This window comes from Amphiura filiformis, chromosome 13 (assembly GCF_039555335.1).
Source record: "Amphiura filiformis chromosome 13, Afil_fr2py, whole genome shotgun sequence".
Taxonomy (NCBI): domain Eukaryota; kingdom Metazoa; phylum Echinodermata; class Ophiuroidea; order Amphilepidida; family Amphiuridae; genus Amphiura; species Amphiura filiformis.
In genome coordinates this window covers 13072909-13092918 of record NC_092640.1, presented here as the reverse complement: position 1 = coordinate 13092918, position 20010 = coordinate 13072909, and the positions used below count along the sequence as shown (strand labels likewise).

At 34.5% G+C, this 20010-nt stretch overlaps 1 protein-coding gene and 1 long non-coding RNA gene across 2 annotated transcripts in view; both read left to right on the top strand.

The window, feature by feature from the left end:
* LOC140168016 (tensin-1-like) overlaps positions 1-14646 on the top strand; it is a 234753-nt gene extending 220107 nt beyond the window's left edge. The window contains 9 exon segments of the mRNA XM_072191323.1: positions 388-465; positions 2046-2174; positions 2652-2825; positions 4754-4771; positions 8545-8622; positions 9099-9267; positions 10233-10301; positions 11200-11238; positions 12049-14646. Of these exon segments, the coding sequence (XP_072047424.1) occupies positions 388-465; positions 2046-2174; positions 2652-2825; positions 4754-4771; positions 8545-8622; positions 9099-9267; positions 10233-10301; positions 11200-11238; positions 12049-12208 (914 nt within the window). The 3' untranslated portion in view covers positions 12209-14646.
* Positions 14647-15700: 1054 nt separating this feature from the next.
* Positions 15701-19163, top strand: LOC140168017 (uncharacterized). Its single transcript, XR_011861127.1, has 2 exons — positions 15701-17187; positions 17578-19163. It is a non-coding gene; the product is annotated as an uncharacterized lncRNA (long non-coding RNA).
* The last annotated feature ends 847 nt before the right edge of the window (positions 19164-20010 follow it).

The window sequence follows — 20010 nt, the reverse complement described above, 5'->3', positions numbered from 1 at the left end:
AGCCATGACCTTAATCTCTCACATTGTAGGTTTCAAATGAAGTCACCCATTCAGATAACCCCATTTGATATTCACACTCCCTGTGTGGGAGATTAATGTCCATGTCTCCATATGGGGTGTATGGATTTCAACTGGAATAGCCAATTCAGCAAATCTGAAAGAAATTGTTATCCCAACCATGTCTGTAATTAGTGAATACAAAAAAATTGCTGTATTTTATAGCTACAGGTTTTTTTGGTTTAAAAAAAAAAATTTGAAAGGCTATCACCAGGGTTTATTTTGACAATCTTTGTAGATATGAAGATGAACACAAGGCTAACCAGGCTTGATTTTCAACCAATCTGTAGATATTAACTTCATTTTTTATGCGGATTGTTTCATTTTCAGATCCAGGAGTAGAGAAGGTACGATTTGTCAAAGATCTGTCAGCATGGTGGTACAAGCCACATGCATCAAGGGATGAAGGTGAGCAATTTTGTAACTTCATTAACTGCCTCCTCCCAGGAGTTTGAGAGCTCCTCAGACTCCTTTCTCCTTATTCCTCTCCTTCGTCCTTTCCCCTTCCAAAGGGACAAATGTGAGGAATTTATCAACTTTTTTTGTTGAAAAGGGACTATTTTGTGAAAGATTAAGTGTCTCTTCCCAGGAATGTGAGAGTTCCTTCACCTCCTTATCATCATTGTCATCATCATCATCATTATCATCATCTATGTTAGATGCATATGATTTTACTTTTATCTTCTACAGTAGGTATTTCAAATGGAAGTTACCTATTTGTCTATTTCAAGCAACTCTGTGGAAGACTTTGGATACATCTTCCACAGGGAGTATGTATTTCAAACAGAATAGCCCATTTTTAAGCAGAACTGAAAACTTGAAAAGGCCCATTGTCAGAATGGTTCATGTTATGTGACACTTATATGAATAAAGTTGATTTGCCTTTGTCATTATTGAATTCATTTTGTGTTCAAAGAGTTCAGTCTCTGCTTTATTTGCAAGTCGCTCATAGAAAGCAAAATAGTGTACCTCCAGATTTTTTTTCATCAAGCCCAGCAAACTGTAATTTATAGTGCTTGCTAGTTTCTGTGTTTAACATGTGCCGATAACCCAGCAAACACAAAAACGTTTTTAAAACATTTTAAACAGGTTATATTTTGGATTTGGATTTTGCTAAAAATGTTTGAATAACATTAAATGTCGGGTTATATAAAGTTAAAGAAAATGTTTTTAAACCTTTTGTATGAAAACACACTACAAAAGTATTTCTAAAATGTTATTTAAAATATTTTTTGCAAAAAAATTGTTGCCAAATATTTTGTCAACACTTAAATAACATTATGTTAGAATATTTGCAGTAAGTTATCAAACAACATTTTTGAATGTTATGAAAACGTTTTATGTCCTTTATATATCCTTTTAACCCGACATTTGAATATATTCTGGCAACCCAAATGATGTCGAAAATGTTTTGTGTTTGCTGGGAATGCACACCAAGGGCTAAATGTGCAAACCTTTATAACACTCAAGCTTAAAGATGCCAATTATCTTCCAGACTTATGCCTTTATGTGATACGATATGGTCCATAGAAGCCAAAGGCAGCAAATTTGAAATTGAGATAAAGGCAAAAATATGGAGTAAAAAACAATAAAATACATAAGAAAATAGACTTTGTAACTTTAGAACCAAGTATGCTAGAACTTTGGTGTTTTCAGTATAGCCTAATATTTGTATAAGGTAATAATTATATTAACCCAATTTTCAGAAATGCTTCCTTAGACCTCCATGGACCAGATCATGTCACATGGTATACTTTTTTGCTCTCCATGCATGACAAGCCAATATGGTAGATTTGCCATAGTATTACGCACTGGATAATTCTAAGTCCGGACTCTCAATATCATTCATGTGTCTAACGAACGAAGGCCTGCTTCATTTATTGAATTAATAATTAATAATAATAAATAATAATTAATGATAATTAGAGATGTTTTGTCTGATTAAGGCTACACTAATGTTGATGTACTCTTCTTTCCTTCTATTGCAGCCATCAACATGCTTCGTGATAAAGCACCTGGATCATTTGTAGTAAGAGACAGTAACTCCTTCCCAGGGGCCTTTGGTCTAGCAGTCAAGGTAGCCCAGCTACCACCTAATGCACCACCAAGCAAGAAAGGTAGGATTCTAAAGATTGTATGGGTTATAGGCAGTGCAGTGTGTAAAATGTGCTTCTAACAAAACCAGCTCATCCTATGGATGCCCTGTAATCTATTCTTTATCTTTGCATGATTGCATATATTTGGACAACTTGGAAATTCAGCAAAATACAAGAGACTAAGAGTAGACAAAAGGCAGCATCCGAACCCTGATACATAAACACCAAAGTTATCCAAAGTTTAACGTAAAAAACATGAGCCACTTATTTTCAGGCAGAACAGGTTGCTTTTAGGAGCATACTCTCCCACAGACTAGTTGCTTTTTTGCCAAATTTTGTGCACTGTGGTAGTGGCTGCGCCAGACATTTGTGTGCAGCCTGCCACTTTAAGCTTTTTTTTAAGCACTAAAAACTTTACGCAGGCAGCCTAAAGTATGAGTATTAATAGAACTTCTGTGTAACTTTTGCAATGTATTTTCTTTTTCTCATCTTTAACAGGTACTGATCCAGCCAATGAATTAGTACGTCATTTCTTGATAGAGCCTAATGCACGGGGTGTACGTCTGAAGGGTTGTGTCAATGAACCAATCTTTGGAAGTCTCTCTGCACTTATCTACCAACATACGCTCACACAGCTAGCACTGCCTTGTAAACTAGCACTACCTGATATAGGTAAGATGATTATATTGTATCTGTACACAGGGGTGGGGCTATCCCAGGGGTGGGGAGGTAGGATTAGGGGCTTAGCTAGGTGGAACATACAACAGGTGCCTTTCATAGGTGGCACCAAAATGAGGGCTCATGGGTGATTTATACTGTCTCATTTACATACTTTAGAGTATGAGTGGGGATCACCTCCGGTTCCCCCAGAAGAGGTGTCATTCTATATCCTTGCCTCAGGCACTGCAAGTCCTGGGTGGGACATGATAGCACAAGGTGTTTGTCTTAAGGGTTGCAAAGCTGATCATCTCTTATCGAATAACACACGCCAGGGCCTAGATTTTGTCTTGGTTTGCGAGAACCAAAATCCATCATAGTTTCTGCACTTACTGTATGATACAATGAGAGAAGTTGATTCTCGCAACCAAATCTTACAAGAATCATTACGAGAATCGATTCTGTGATTCTCATCGAAATCTAGGCCCTGTACACTGACATTGCTATACCATTTTTCACTCTGATGTGGCAGTGACGTCAACGCGTTCAAGCAGTTGTTTTGCTCACGCATCTATGCGGCATCTTTGTGCGTGTGTACACCAGCGCTTTGAGCAAATGTTAGCGATTTGAGGCTGCACCCAATAAAATGTGCACTGATGTCACTGCCACATCAGGTAAAAAGGGTGTAGTACTACCTTGTTTTCCAGCACCGCCTAATATGAGTTTTGTTGGTGTCGGTACAAGGAGGCGAGGGATATCTTGGTGGTAGAGTTGGTGGGTGATGGGTAATAATACCAATAACACAAATACAACTAGCATTGCCTTATGAACTATCACTACCTGATATTAATGGTATTGGTAATTTTGTTGGTATCGGTACTAAAAGTAGGCTATCCGGGGGGAGGTAATAAAATCAAAACCAAGTAGGCCTAAGCTCCCCTTATAATCAGAACAAATTTTTCAATTCAGCTTTCAACATGAGTATTTCTTAGTATGTCATTGGTGGTATTTACCAATAAATACCAATATTTCCCACCGATTGGTTTGTGCCACACACACAAAAATACTAGCATTCCAAGTACTTGTCAGTGGAAAATTATGAAACATGATCTTTATCCATGGCATTGTCTTTTTTAAAGACAGTTCTTGTTTTATTTCAATCCCAAGACATGTGCACCTAAAAATAATTTCACTTTTTTCAATCATGTCAAATTTTACCACATTGTAAATGGATCTTGTAAGAAGGTATAAGCTTACATCACATTAATTAAAATAAAGGCTCAGTGCAACACAATCTTAACTCTGTGTTTTTGGTGAAAATGAGTTATTGTTAATGTTATCTAAAATGTTAAGAGACATTTTAGGCTTTCCAGTAACTTTAAAGCAGGCATGAGAATTTTTATCAGGCTTTTGCCTGAATTCAGGCAGTTTTGTTGTCCAAATTTACACATTTTAATTTTTTCAGCCTGTTTTGGGCTCAATCCATATGCTTTTTCAGGCAGTTTTCAAAAAAGCCGTTCTCATGCATGTTAAAGGCTGAACTCAAAAAAAGGTTTTTATGTCCATGAAGCCAACATGTTGGGTAGCCTTGGTGATGAAATGCAATCAAGTTTAGTTGCACTGAGCCCTGAATGTAACAGAAATGAGCTAATCCACTTTAAGTCCACACTCCCCCCTGGCGGAGTGGAGTATGAATTTTAAATGGAATTAACACATTAGAACTCTATTAGAAACTCACCCTCCCTCTGTGTAATATTCAGATTGAATCATTCTCAGAGGGTGTATGAAATTCAAATGGAGCTGCCTAATATGCTCATTCAATTTGAAATTGATAATATCTTCCAGGGGTAGTGTGGATTTTAAATGAAATAGCTCAATATACTTACAAATACTAGGGAGAAAATTATATTTAATATTCCTAAATTGTGTTTTTACTTTACTAGATGTGTCTATGCAGTTAAGTAAGTGCCTTTAATGGAATAGTGTTTCTAGAAATAGTTCACCATCATTTGTAAATAAATTGATGTCATTTGTTTTCTCTTTATGTTTATGTCATGTTCCAGTCACTATGGCAACAAGCAATTGATCACTGGCCAATGAGATTGTTTCATTTTATGCATAATTAAGTACAATCAATATGATTGGTTGTTTCTTATGTATGTTACAAAACAATTGACATGATTGGTTAAAAGTTAATAGCTGGTAGAAAACAGAGCATGACATAAGCATTAGCACTGATATTCTTTTTGTAACCCACTGTTGTTGAAAATTATGTGTACCAATATTGTGATAATCAATTTTTATAACTTTATGTTAAGAGTTTCAAATGTGTTAATTTAGAACATGGAACAGGACATAGCACATAATTCAATCAACAACAATCCTCTCACCTATTTCTTCATAAGGCCAAAGAAATATACTGTTGTGTTACCTTCAAGTGAAATTTCAGATATGGTTCAGTTGGCTAACAAGATTTTTTTTAATTAAACATTTTCCTCAATTTTCAAAAAATTATAAATTTTTATGAATTTGAATTTTAAATCACAAATTTAGACAAAAACAGGGTGGGCATTTTCCCCATTTTTATGTCCATGAACAAGGGTCAATCATGGATGGTAACACAACTTTCTTTTATTTGGCCTAATCACCTACAGGTCGTGCATAGAGTTCACTTTGTGTGTCTGCTACATCTACATCTGTATCTACACCATGTCCTAAATCACTACCCTTTGAACGGTATTTCCACAGACTACCACAGATAAATCACAGACAGTCAAAGTCTCGGCATCACTCGATAATGAGGGCCGATTGTTCCATGAAATGCAATAGGAAAAACTGCTTCACATATACCGCATATTTGTACTTTTGAGATACCCATAAAAGTGAAGACACGCAATGCTCTATCTCGTACATACTGGAAGGCACACAATGCTGGCATGATTGTTTAAGAACGAATGATCAGCCCTCATGAATATGCAAGAATTCACAGCATACAAAGCATACAAATCAGCATGACTGATTGTGGTAGTCTGTGGGTATATCAAAGGGAGGAAGTGTCCGGCAATCACAACATTAAGTCTTATATATTAGAAAAATAATTATCAAGCACGAATCACATGGTTTTATTTAAAACAAACTCATATTAACCATAAAAACGAATAAAAACAGCCTCTCCAACACGCGATTTTCAAAATTCCCGCGCCGAAATTTTCTAGAGCAGTGACGTCCCAATCATTCAATAAAGCCTGACGACAAATGAGCACTAATAACCATGACGGCATTGCTCTAGAACATTTCGGCGCGGGAATTTTGAATATCGTGTGTTGAGAGATTTCTGTTTTTATTCGTTTTTATGGTTAATATGAGTTTGTTTTAAATAAAACCATGTGATTCGTGCTTGATAATTATTTTTCTAATATATAAGACTTAATGTTGTGATTGCCGGACGCTTCCTTTAAACATTACAGGTGTTTAGGGCAAGAATGCCCTATCTGCAATAGCTGCCAGGTGTCATATTTTGAGATGTATACACCATGGAATGCAGAAATGATCAAATGTTTACAGGGCAGCTATTGCAATAAATGGTCATCTTGCAATAAACCTGTGATAATATTTGGTTGGTTTCAAATGTTTCAAAGATTTTTGGGACACTTTGTACTTGTTGACTTCTTTCTAACTTTGTTATGTTTTTGTTCAATATGAGACAAATTTGTAAATTGATTTCTATGAAATGTATGCTTGAGTTACAAAGGGTTAAAAGTTAAGTGACATGGACCTCTGGACACTCATTTGTTCATTTGTGCAAATCCTGGGCATAAAATGTGCTATTCCAGGTGACATCCATACACCCCCTATGGAAGACATGACCTTAATCTCTAAAACAGGGAGTGTAGATTTCAAATAGAGTCACCCATTCAGGTAAACCCATTTGAAAGTCACACTCCCAGTGTGGAAGAATAAGGTCAAGTCTTCCATAGGGGATGTAATTGTGTCAGCTGCCATTGTTTGTTTTTCATACACTCCTATATCATAGCAGCCAATCAGAAAAGCTGTTAGAAAAGTACGAAACATGCATTGATTGTGCATATTGTGCACTCTGCGCATTACGCGCAGTGTTTCCCGCGTTCGCGTCGCGTAGGATTGATTCATTTTTCGGGCGGGTTGATGCATTTATTATTTGGTTTTGTTTTCCAACATTTTTAGTGATAATTTGTTTTATAAAAAAGTAAAAATCACGTGTTTTTTTCTTCTTGTGTATGAAATAGATTAATAAATTTGTATTACTTAATATTGCTCGAGAAATTAGACAAAATAATGCACTTGCGCTGATGTTGATGCGTCTAATGCACTCCCCCTTCGGGCTCGTGCACTAGACTCATCAACATCAGCGCGCGTGCATTATTTTGTCTAATTTCTCTCCCAATAAGTAATACGCGTTCATTAACCTATAAGTAACTGTTCTCCCTTTCAAACCGAAACCAAATTATGTAAAACTCAATGTTGAAAGACCTGCCTGTCCAAGGAAACAGTGCATGCAGATGACGTATTTTTGTTTTTTGTTTGATATTTTGGAATGTATTGAATCATGCAGTCTGCTCCCAAATCAAAACAGTTTCTGATGGTATTTAATAAAGGAGATAAAGCATTTTAACTTGGCCAATCAGAAATGGTCATGTAGAAACCTGGTTTCTCAATTGAAAAACCAGATTTATCAAAAACTTGGCACTTCAGTTTGAGACACCAGGTTTATCAAATTGAGAAACCAGGTTTATCAAATTTGAAATGCCAAGTTTTTGAAAAATCTGGTTTCTTGGTCGAAAAACCAGGTTTATCAAAAACTAGGTTTATCAAAGAATTGAGAAACTAGGTTCATCAAATTGAGAACCCGGGATTTATCAAAGTGAGAAACCAAATTTATCAAATTTGAAAAGCCAAGTTTTTAAAAAACGTGGTTACTTGGTCGAAAAACCAGATTTATCAAAAAACAGGTTTATCAACAAATTGAGAAACCAGGTTCATAAAATTGAGAAACTGGGTTTATCAAATTTGAAAAGCCAACTTTTTGACAAACCTGGTTTCTTGGTGGAAAGAACAGGTCAATCAAAAGCCAGGTATCAAAGAATCAAGAATCCAGTTTTTCACATCAAGAATCCAGGATTTTTATTTTATCAAAAAACAGGTTTCTCTCTATTGTGCATAATATATGTCATACATGTGCACTTAGCTGGTTCCTTATCCCTGACATAGGCCAATAGTAGGCCTAACAATGGTTTCATAGGTTTAGGTCCAAGGGAGCCTTTGCAAAATCTCATCACTATGTAGTTGCAGGTCTTATGTGGATGTGTTTCTTCTGTACGTAAATCTTCACTATCATAGAATCTCACTTGGATGATTGTATTCTTCACTTTCCTCTCTGGAATGGATGTCACTCATTCTTACAAAGCCATCATCAGTTACTACCCACTATGTCAAAGGTTGTTATGTCAAAAATAAGGTTTCTTATGTCGAATATGAAATAAGGTTTGCAATGTCGAACCTAACCCGATCCCTAACCATATACCTAGCCCTAACCCTATCTAACATTATTTCATATCGAAATAGCAAACTGTATTACATACTCGACATAAAAACCCTATTTTCGACATAGCAAACTTTTGACATAGCAGGCAAACACCCTATCACCTATCTCTAGGTCGTATTTGACTGATTTTGATTTTATTTTACCTCATTTCAGATCCCTCTGGCTCACCTGATTCACCAGATGGTGCTATGGATTCTAAATCTATAACAGCTCTCCTCACACAAGGAGCAGGTAAGTGATTGACCTTTGACCTCGTATATCTATCAGTTGGCATCAACCCTCATAGGCAACATGCCCATATTCCGCGGTGTGCTCACCACATACTTTGCGAATTACGAAGGCTAGTAGGGAATTTTTTCCATAAAAAGTCTTTTTTCAGAAAAAAATGGGAGTTTCAGAACATGGGAGCTCTGAGACCAATAGTAAGTTTTGTTTGGCTTCATGGAGTAATATTTGTTTATAAAAGTATAACCAGTGGTAGTGCTACAGGAGGGGGGCATGGGGGATATGCCTCCCACTCAGAACTCTTTCCCCCAAATGCCCCAGTAAAAACCTCACATAACAAAAATGTCCTTTTTGCCACAATTTTGTCCCCCTGAAATTCACTTTTCCCACCCCCCTGAAAAAAATTCCTGGTGCCACCACTGAATATCAACAATTATGTTTGAATACCTAATTTTGCTATTTTCTTGTCCATATCATTGCAGCTTGTAATGTCCTGTATCTAATGTCCTTTGAGATGGAATCATTGACAGGACCTAATGCAGTACGTGAGGCAATGGACAGGATGGAGTTTCTACTAAGAAGACCTAAAGCCATTGTTGTACACTTCAAAGTAGCACTAAAAGGAATCACAATTACTGATAGTCATAGAAAGTAAGTAATAGATGTTTCGGAAATGACGGAAAAATAAAACCCTGTTCTATGGGCAGATAGACCTTTCAAGTAGGGTCACTCGGTCTGGTGTTATTGCTTTTTTGTGTTTTTTTTTTAACCCTTAAAAATCACCACCATTTATATAAAATTTGCAAATTTTTTTGCTGCTCACATTTGTCATTCACAATTAATCAATTTTTGCCAAAATTTTTACATGCATACAGCAACAAAAAAATCTCCTAAATGCAAAATCTGGGTCGGTCAGGCCACAGTAGAGGAGGATGTTTTTGGTTTTTTCTATCGCCTTGTGCAGACTTGTTGTCAAGTCATAAAAATTTATGTTAACCCCATGAGAACTACCTGCCGATTGGCCAAAAAGAAGTTTTCATTATCGATTGGACCAATCAGCAACATTGTTAGAATAATTTCACCACACAAAAAAATTGGGGTGAATTATTTGCAAAACTTCATTTTGATTGGTGATTAAAGTGAAGATATCACATAATTGACCAATCAGGGGCAATGTTAGAGAGTGCTCAGGGGTTAAGGCCAATCATTGTAGCTATTTTTAATTATTAACTATACAGTGCTAGAGTCACTTTACAATGGAAAATTTGACAAATGTAATCAAGTCAAACCATATCTGTCATTTATTGACTTGTAGCGTATGTATGTATATATATTCAAGTTGCCACTTGTTTTATTATCAAGTCAGTCGCCAGTTGTTTTCCAAGTCTGTTATTATGATAAGAACCTCTGGCTTAAGACTATAAGTCTAAGATCCAGTCATAAACGGTGTAGTTTAAATGTGTGCTTGTTTGGCTGCAATTTGATGAACGTCTGTTAAAGCGCATTCTACTTGGGTGTCATGGAAACCATAATGTCATAACATTTTGCAATATCCATCTGTCATTTTAAAATGCTTACTATTCACCTCATTTGTATTTTGGTGGTTCCCCTAACAGGTTATTCTTCAGAAGGCATTACCCAGTGGAATCGGTACTGTTTTGTGGCATGGAACCTGGCTCAAGAAGGTAAGATTTCATATTTATATTTTTGATATTTTTAAACATTTATTTTTGTATTTTTTATTCCACATCAAAATAGATTGTATCCAAAGAGATCCGACTCAGATTTACCCTGTGCGTAATGGTATGGTAAATCCGCCATATTGGTTTGTCACAATGGGGACCCAAATATCAGCATTTATTATCAACAGCTTAATATCCAGCGCGATGTTTTTAAGCATTAGCGTTACAATGGTTCGCACCCATAGCAAGTAGCATATGTTATCGGCACTGCTCATACTATGCAAACAAACATGTACTTAAAGGCCCATTCAGTGATTTGTTCATCCAGACGATCGTAAAAATCATCAAAATTGAGATTTTGGTACCTTTGTCATTGTCATAAATGTGTTAACATAGCCTGCTAGCGATTCAGCGGAAAGCCGTATATTTAAGACGAAAATAAGGAATTTACATGAATCTGTAATTTAAATACTGACAGTAGATAAATTAGCTACATATGTTTGAATGGGGCTTCAACTTTGTCAATACTGCAGATTTCTTCATTTTTTGTCAAATTTTTCATTTCAAAAATATCAAAAGACAATTTGAATGACTTATCTTTCACTTTTAAGCAATTTATAAACAATCTTAATTTTGTCTACACTTTCACTGGGATCACTTAATGGGACTTTAAAATGAGTGCATGGCAAAATAATCCTGAGGTACACTATTGTTTCCTCCATGAGCGACGCACAATCATACTGGAGTCAGTTCTCTGTGGGTTGGACACAAAAACATAGCTTGCATGATCCATGCATGGAACATCTTTAAATTCAAAATCTGTCAGCAAGTGTGTTAGCGTCAATTTTAATCATCTGTTAAGAACAAAACATTAACATTATGTTATGTTTTTCTCACCTAGATGGACCCGTGTTCCAGGCCAAGATGAACCAGATGCCAAGTAAGTCTTTAACCCCCTGAGCACTACCTGTCGATCTAACATTGCCTCTGATTGGTCAATTACATGATATCTTCACTTTAATCACCAATCAGAATGAAGCTTTGCAAATAATTCACCCCATTTTTTTTGCGTGGTGAAATTATTCCAACAATGTTGTTGATAGGTCCAATTGATAATGAAAACTTCTTTTTGGCCAATAGGCAGGTAGTTCTCATTGGGGTTAATATTTTCTCTAATTTAAGATGACTGACTCCCAGAAATGCATTTAATAAAAGTGTCATAACTTCTTAACTATTCACACATGTTATACAAAAGTATACGTTTTTTGAAAAGGAAATGAATCTATATAAACACAGATTTGGTGTAAAAACAAACATTTTGCCTCACTTTGTTATTGAACGAACTATAGATTAGAAAGAAGAAACAATTCAAAATTGAGCTTTTGTGTTTATATTTTTTAATTTGATATTGGCCATGATTTTTTGGTTGTTAGCCAAATAAGACCAAAAGCATTACTTTATGGCTACATATTTCATTTTGATTCAAAAATGTGTCTTATTTGACCAATAATTAAATATACATGGTAGCGACTAAGGCTCCCTGCCTGCGGGTTTAAGGTTTCTAGGCAAAGGGACGGCCCAAAATGAAAGCAGTAGACATGTGCAAGGACAGTCTACATGCTTAAAGCTGTTTAACTCCTAGTAACTTGGTCTTGAAGAATTCAGAACTAATTGTGATGAGTGCATGTTAGTGTTTCACTTGTCCAACACTGAATTGACATGAAATGTGTGGTGTTGTTTATTTTTCCAGGATATTTGGTTTTGTAGCAAGGAAACCTGGCAGTCTGACAGACAACATGTGTCATTTATTTGCTGAGTATGAGAGAGAGCAACCAGCATCGGCCATCGTTAGTTTTGTAACCAAGGTCTTACTAGGTAGCGCTAAAAAGGCAACACCTAAAACACCTTGAGAATATTAAGCTATGTATACAGGAATCTGTGTAATCATTCAGTTTAGTTCGTTGATGTCCATGTTTTCATGTGACTGTTTGATAAGAGAATTGGGAAGCGCATAATTGTGTGGAAACGCATTCCAATATGGAATAAAGCTTAATTAATATCAAGGCACAATTTGTCTCCTATTAAAAAGTGTTTTCCCACAAATGTGATGCGATCAAGCAAAATCAGTCGGAACTCGGAAATATTGATTTTGAGATATAGCCAAAGAAAGGTAATATTTCCTTATGTTTCCTGTTGTTTTGGAAACTCTGTTATTGGTAATATCTTTGGAACTGATTGATCAATTTTAATGGGGTTTTCTGCAAAATGCAGCTTTGTAAATGCTTTTTACTATCCTATAAGAAACTTAATATTTAATATTTCCGAGTTCCGACTGATTTTGCTTGATCGCATCACAAATAAGCACTCTCCCATAGTGTAAACATGGTGATACTTGCACATTGAAAATCTGAATTCACTGTCACATGTTCAAAGGAGTTGGGCTATTCTATTTTCAATCCACACACCCACTGTGGAAGATTTTGGGAATATTTTCTACAGGCGGAGTATGAATTTTAATGGAATGAACACATTAGGCAGTTCCATTTGCATTTTATCCACCCACTGTGAAATATTCAACTAGAATCTTCCACCGAGGCTGGGTTGCAAATATAAAGTTAGTTAATGTGCTAATTCTATTTGAAATTCATACTCCCTCTGTGGAAGATATTTCCAAAATCTTATAGAGGGGAAGTTTGGACTTAAACTGGAATAGCCCAATTAGCAAGAAAACAACTCTTTTTACACCTTGTATAAATTATCAATCTCTTTTGAGATCAAAACTATTTAAACACTTTTATCGTGTATTATTTTCATGTATTCTATTGTACATGGTATTCAGAATGTATTCATTTTTTAATTATTGCAATTTGGGAAACTGATAACATGGAGTTGTGATTGCTTATGTGAAGTGTTACATTGAAAGGTGCCGGTGGGGCTACTCGGTCCAAATGTCCATACAGGGATGCGCCACAAATTTGGGTCTCATTTTTCGAGCATCTGGTATATCAATGGCCCTCTTTTCTAGATCAATTTGGTTTAAAAAGGGTCTTTTTTTTCAACAAGAAAATACAACTATTTTACCTAACTGGAGCCCAATTTTCAGGATTGTTGTGAAATTTTGTAAAAGTTTCACAAAATTGTATTAAATTTGGCCAAAAATGTGTATTCTCTTAGGCACATCCCTACCCAAATCAAACATGAGTACCTCCCCTGGGCTATGGATATTTGCTATATGAAAATGGAGATTTAATCTTAACATGATATGAACTTTAATATAAAACCATTAAATGAAAGAACCGGTTATTTTGTTAATTTCTTCATAATTTGCAAATTTATCAGAACTGGTATTGCCGACAGAGGCATCTTTTGACGTAACACGTCACATAGCAAGTATTGAAAACCGGTCACAATTTATTTATTATGAACATATCATTGTACATGACTTAATTGTAACAATGTAATAATTATTATGATATCAACACATATGGATGAATTCATCTTATATTATTATGTATAGTAACAATTACCATATCAAATCACATTTTGTCATGGTAACAACATGTGTATTTTATACAAATGTAGATGATTCAATTTTTAGCAAAAATGGAAAATGTATGTTTTATGTTCTTTCATGACTGAAGGTAACAGTATGTGTTACCAACTGTGATTGATTTTAATCAATCGTACACCAGATAGGACTTTCAATCAAGCATAACTAAAATCAAGCACGACATTATGCAAGCAAAAAAGCATGTATGTAAGATAATAGTGCATCTACTATGTTATACAAAAGACAGAAAATTGTTGAAAGTACCTTGCAATTAATTTTTTAAGCCTTTACAATCACATCTAGAAATTCTGCATTGATTTCTAGAAATACTGCATTGAAAATCTAGAAATACTGCATTGAAAATCTAGAAATACTGCATTGAAATTCTAGAAATACTGCATTGAAATTCTAGAAATACTGCATTGAAATTCTAGAAATACTGCATTGAAATTCTAGAAAATACTGCATTGACATTCTAGAAATACTGCATTAAAATTCTAGAAATACTGCATTGACATTCTAGAAATACTGCATTAAAATTCTAGAAATACTGCATTAAGATTCTAGAAACACTGCATTTTAAAAGATTCTAGAAATGCTGCAGGAATATTCTAACTTGTGACTATAAAAAAATCCTGTTTATGTTATAAAAATGTTTTAATAGCAATAGCAATAGCAGCTCAATATGGACAGTTATACTAACCGATAAATTCTAATATTTTATACATAGTTTTGAGTGTCAGTATTAGACATCCAAATATAAGAAATATATTTGTACAAAAAATCTTTGTTTGAAAACTAGTTGCCACCTGGGAATAGATTGTTGAATACAAAGGTAAAAATATTCGCAAAAGATGGACATGTTTATGAGTTGGATATCAACTTACGTGATATGGAATTGCCTTCTTAAAAAAATATGGATTGTTGCTTTTTTTTGCAAATACCTGTAACATTTGTACATTGTAAACCATTCTGTAGATATATATTTGTTATTAAGTTAAAAGTGAGTGCCTGTGAAATAGTAGTAGAGAAATTCAATGTACGCTTTTAATTGTAAATTTCATCACCATCGTCATGGTCAGAGTTCTGAATATTGTACTTGAATGATACAATTTAGTTTGACCTTTGGCCACTAGGAATAAGTTTAATTCGGAAAACCAATGACAATTAGCAGTTGAAAACAGGTAAACTTTTGTTTGCAAATCCTGAAATTTAGTATAAAAATCTCAAAAATACTAATATGATGAAAATACTACAGCCTGGAAAAAAGACAGTTTTAAATGTATGATAAAGCATTTTAATAATTGATCAACTTGTTACAATTTGATTTTTTTTTTTCTTGTAGAACTCATTTATATCCAGCTGATGTTTACTTTTCGGTTTTGAAATACTTGTTCAATTTACATCAAATTCGCTCAAAATAACTACGAAATTTATTGTTTTTAAGTCGGTGCTACAATTTGGACATGTAATAATGTCAAATCTTGTGAAAAATGCTTTTCAGCACCTAACAGTAAGTTAGCTTGTTTCTGTAAAATTTAATAATCCCTGTTGTGACCCCATTGGGTTATTCCAGTTGAAATCCATACACCCTATGGAAGACATGTCCTTAATCTCCCACACAGGGAGTGTGAATTTCAAATGGGGTTACCTGAATGGGTGACTATTTGAAATCTACACCCCCTATGTGGCAGATTAAGGTCATGTCTTCCATAGGGGTGTATGTATCTCAACTGTAATAACTCATTTGACTTTTTTCTGTTCTTCCTCTTTTATGTTTGGTCTTTTCATATTTATTTCCTTATTTGGCTTGTTTCTACTTGAACCCTTTTTCCGCTCATCTTTGTCTTTCCCTTTGGTCCAATTTTTGAAATTGTGTTTATTTTTGAACAAAAACCAACTCCTTTATTTACATAGAATTACAAAAGTTATTTGAGAAAAAATAAATATATATATTTTCAATCTTTGTACCTTGCTGTCTATTGTCAGTGTTTTTATACTAAGAAAAATTGTTTGAGTCAAATGTCAAAATATTAGCAGAATATGCATGTAGAATTATGAACACAGTTTGTGTATGAATTAAGGAATGCCTAAAAGCAAAGTAAATTATTTATTGACTATAAATGTTTTGTCTGTTATTATTTTATAGGGTCATTAAGACCCGGTCAGTTTTTGTGTATGAATTGATGTGTTGTGTATAGGTAGTTTAAATAAGTTATGACCAGTCCCTTATATTGTGACAATGAATAATGTTAAATTTTTTTATGCTGAACAGCCATGTCTCCACAGTTGGCAGATTCAATAAGTTGTTTGATGATCCCAAATTTCTTTCAATATATATCGAAAGTCCAGGTTAAAGAATAATGTAGACTTTGTGACATATAACAACACTAGGAATGCCATTCTGTATATTGCATTTTTATGACCAGCTTTGGTTTATTTCTGTTAAAAAGTAAGCCACAAAAAAAAAAGCTAAGCTTCCGTCATCATTATTTAGTAAATAATTGAAACAAATCCGTATGCACTCTACTGCCTACATTATGTCAATAGTTAAATATGTTATACCTGGACTTACTGGTATACGGACTTAATTTGGCTATTCAAATGTAAAATTTCAAAATGTGTCATACTACTTACATCAGGTCAAAGGTCAAGGGCTTGTGTATGAGACTGATATGGCTGTTCAAAAACTACTTTATGCCTTGTTGTAATAATCATGTAGTCTGAAATTTGTATTTTTGTGAGGGGAAATAGAAATCATGAAATTTGGGCAACATTAAAAAAATGTCTCAACTGTGATATTGAAAATGTTTTGAGGGTCATTAAATTTCACATTTCATATACATTTACAAATCAAATAGTTCAGTTTCTGGGAAGAATGTACAGTATGTATGTACAGTATGATAATAATATTGCAACAGTGGAAATGAAGCCAAATTTAAAAAGAAAATGTTATGATTCAACAAAGTGAAATTTAATGATGTAAACATTTTCCTTCTTTTTACCATGAAACTTTGTATATAAAACTAAGTCAGCTTTTTAGACTGTCCTAATGCTTAACGAAGAATAGCAATTAATTAATTAATATATGCGTAATTACCTCATATATATGTGAATTCTGTTTATTATTTATTTGCTTGAATGTAGAGAAACATAAAGAGTCAATTTTTAGAAGAAAATGTGACTTGTTATTAATGTACAATACTATGTACTGTCATTTGTGCAGAGAATTTCCCTTTATAGAGGTCAAATCTGGAGCTTAGAACATAGAATGGCAAAATTACATATATTTCTTAAACAGTGCAATGAATTATTTCACACTATTTGTGTATGGATTAGGCCGTGTAAAATTAATATTTTGGTTCTCGCCCCTCCCTCCTCAATTTCTGGGATTTGTCAGATTTTTTTTTTTTTTTAGATTTTTCAAATTTTTTAGACTTTGTAATGATTTATGAAATCTTCATACATATGAATAAGTTTATTAGAGAACAAGCATCACTTCCAAGTCTTTTTGTGGTACTCTAGGGGTTTATCCTCAGAATCTCACATTTGAAAAAAAAAAAAAAAGGGCCTCATCGTTTCCTCGAGCACTGTTGGAGAAGACCGAAAACTATTGACAATGCTAATTTTACATTGAAAAAAAAACAAAACAAAAAACACCTCCCTCCCTCATCAATTCATGAAAATCCTCTGGACGAGAACCAAAACATTAATTTTATACGGCCTTAGCACCCCAGATTTTGCATCATTGAATTAAATTTATGAATCAGTTGAACAACTGACTATAAACCACCAAAAATTGTAACAAAAAACCTATATTTATTAATTTATAACAAAGCCTTGGTAAAATTAATATTGATTTTAATGTAATATACATTTCAAATTTCAATAAAATGTCTTCAAATTCTTCATACAAACTTGGTTCATCAAATAGCCATTCATTAATTAATTTGTTTTAATTTTGTACATGTTTTAATTTGATTTGGACATGAATGGAATGATTTTTAGTCCATATTGAAAAACGTTTGTTTTAAAATTTACCTTGAAACTAAAGCACTTGTTTATTTAATAATTTATTTAGATTTGGATTTTTTTAGGCCAGTGGGGCTACTCGAGTTGGAATCCATACTCCCCCTGTGGAAGACATGACCTTAATCTCCCATACAGGGAGTATGAACTTCAAATAGGGTTACCTGAATGGGTGACTCCATTTGAAATCTATACCCCTGTATGTGGGAGATTTAATAGGGTTGTGTCTTCCATAGGGGTGTATATATATTTCAACTGGAATACCCCCATTCAAAAGCAGTCATGCCTTCAAGTAGTGCATTTTATTAATACAATATGTGGAAAATAGTAATACCATTGGTGTGGCCAAGTACTTCAAAGCAGTTGTCAATTTTATTCTGAAGGAAAACTCAATACCACGTTATGTGAACACTAAAATAATGTCTGTATTTCAGTATTTTGGAACAGGTTTTAGTTTGAACACAAAAATTGAGTGTAAGAAATGATGTTAGCATTCACACATTCACCTGATTAAACCCTTGCTCATTGAAAATTAGAAACTTTTGGAAGAGAATGTTGTAAGAGTTTTTAAGTACATCAAAAATCCTGTGAACAATTGAAACATGCTCATCTGTCAGTACACAGTTCTTTAACCCCAATAGGCTTCTACATGCATATAATGACCTTTGAGTGTGCTGGGTACAAAAAATGCATACTGTACAATTTGAGGTCAGATTTTGAGCTATGTTACAAGGAGGTCAGTGAACTGTGCAAGTAGGCATGACACTATAATGCTGACTGCTTTGAAGGTATTTGTTACCACATCAGGACTGTTTGTTTTTATTTCAATGTATTTTATGCCAAATATGAAAATAAGTGAAAACTATTTTGTAAAATTTTGGATGCTGCAACCACCAGTTTATCACATGCAATGTGCAGAGATTGTCTACTGAATATTGTGAGAAAAATACTAGTGCATGATTATTGAAGGCTTTAGTAAGATCATCCTCCCTTAAAAGATTTATTTATTATATTTATTTAATTGTTATATATTACTACATTGTACCTTACCTGTTCTTCCAAGTAAGAAAGCAGTATCTCTATACATAATCCCATAGCAGATACTACCTATTATATTGGGAGACAGTTATGCTGGGATGTTTGACTTTCATATACCTGCACTGCACGACAATAACTGCCTATTATAGTTTGTTCGATAATAACTTAATCATAAATACATAATTGTATGTTTGCTGCGCTCCCTAAATTGGAAAGCTGATGAATAAACTCTACAGCTGACAATGAAATGTGTCATTTGGTTTTCTTATTACGTCTTAGTTATTGAATCCCTGGCCCTATCACTTTAACATAGCCAGTAGGGAACCTGGAGGCTGTGCTGTAGCCCCTCTCCCCAGTCATTTAGCTCCATCAATACATCACAGGTCATGACAGTACCGGGGCCTTGTATACTGACAATCTGTAATAACAAAATATGCAACATGCTTCTTCCTCCATTTGGGCTCTTTCAGTCCAAAATTAAAGCCATAATGTGTGATTTGCTCCACAGCGACGCCCTCATTTTTTTCTTGAATTTCTACTTTTTACATGATTGTCAGTAGCGTAGTGACTTGAACCCTTGTATATATACCATTACAATGGATTGAACAGAAAGCATCATATTTCTAGTATGCCATTGTGATGTCATCCACTAAAGTCACACGAGTAAACTGACCTTGATGTATAAATTTCCTTTCCGGTTTTAGATCACATTTTCTATATATCTGCCACTGAGTGACAGCCCTCTCTCACTTTCTAAATTGTTCCGCTGACTCCCAATTTGACTCAACCCAACACTAATAAAAAGAGTCTACCCACTTGACTCCTTCAAGAGTCCAATATAGGGAACTCTCTTTTGGATTCGTCTCGAGGACAAACTCCTGACACCTAAGAAAGCATTTACATGACTCCTTATAAGATTCCACTAATCTGATGTATTAAGGGGTCCACCATCCAGGACTCTCTGCGAGAGTCGTCTCCAGGGCAAACTCTTGACACCTTAGGAAGCATTTAAATGACTCCATATTAGATTCCACTTAAGCCCAATGAGACAAAAATCAATTAATTGTATACAAGTCACTTACCTTCATTTACCTA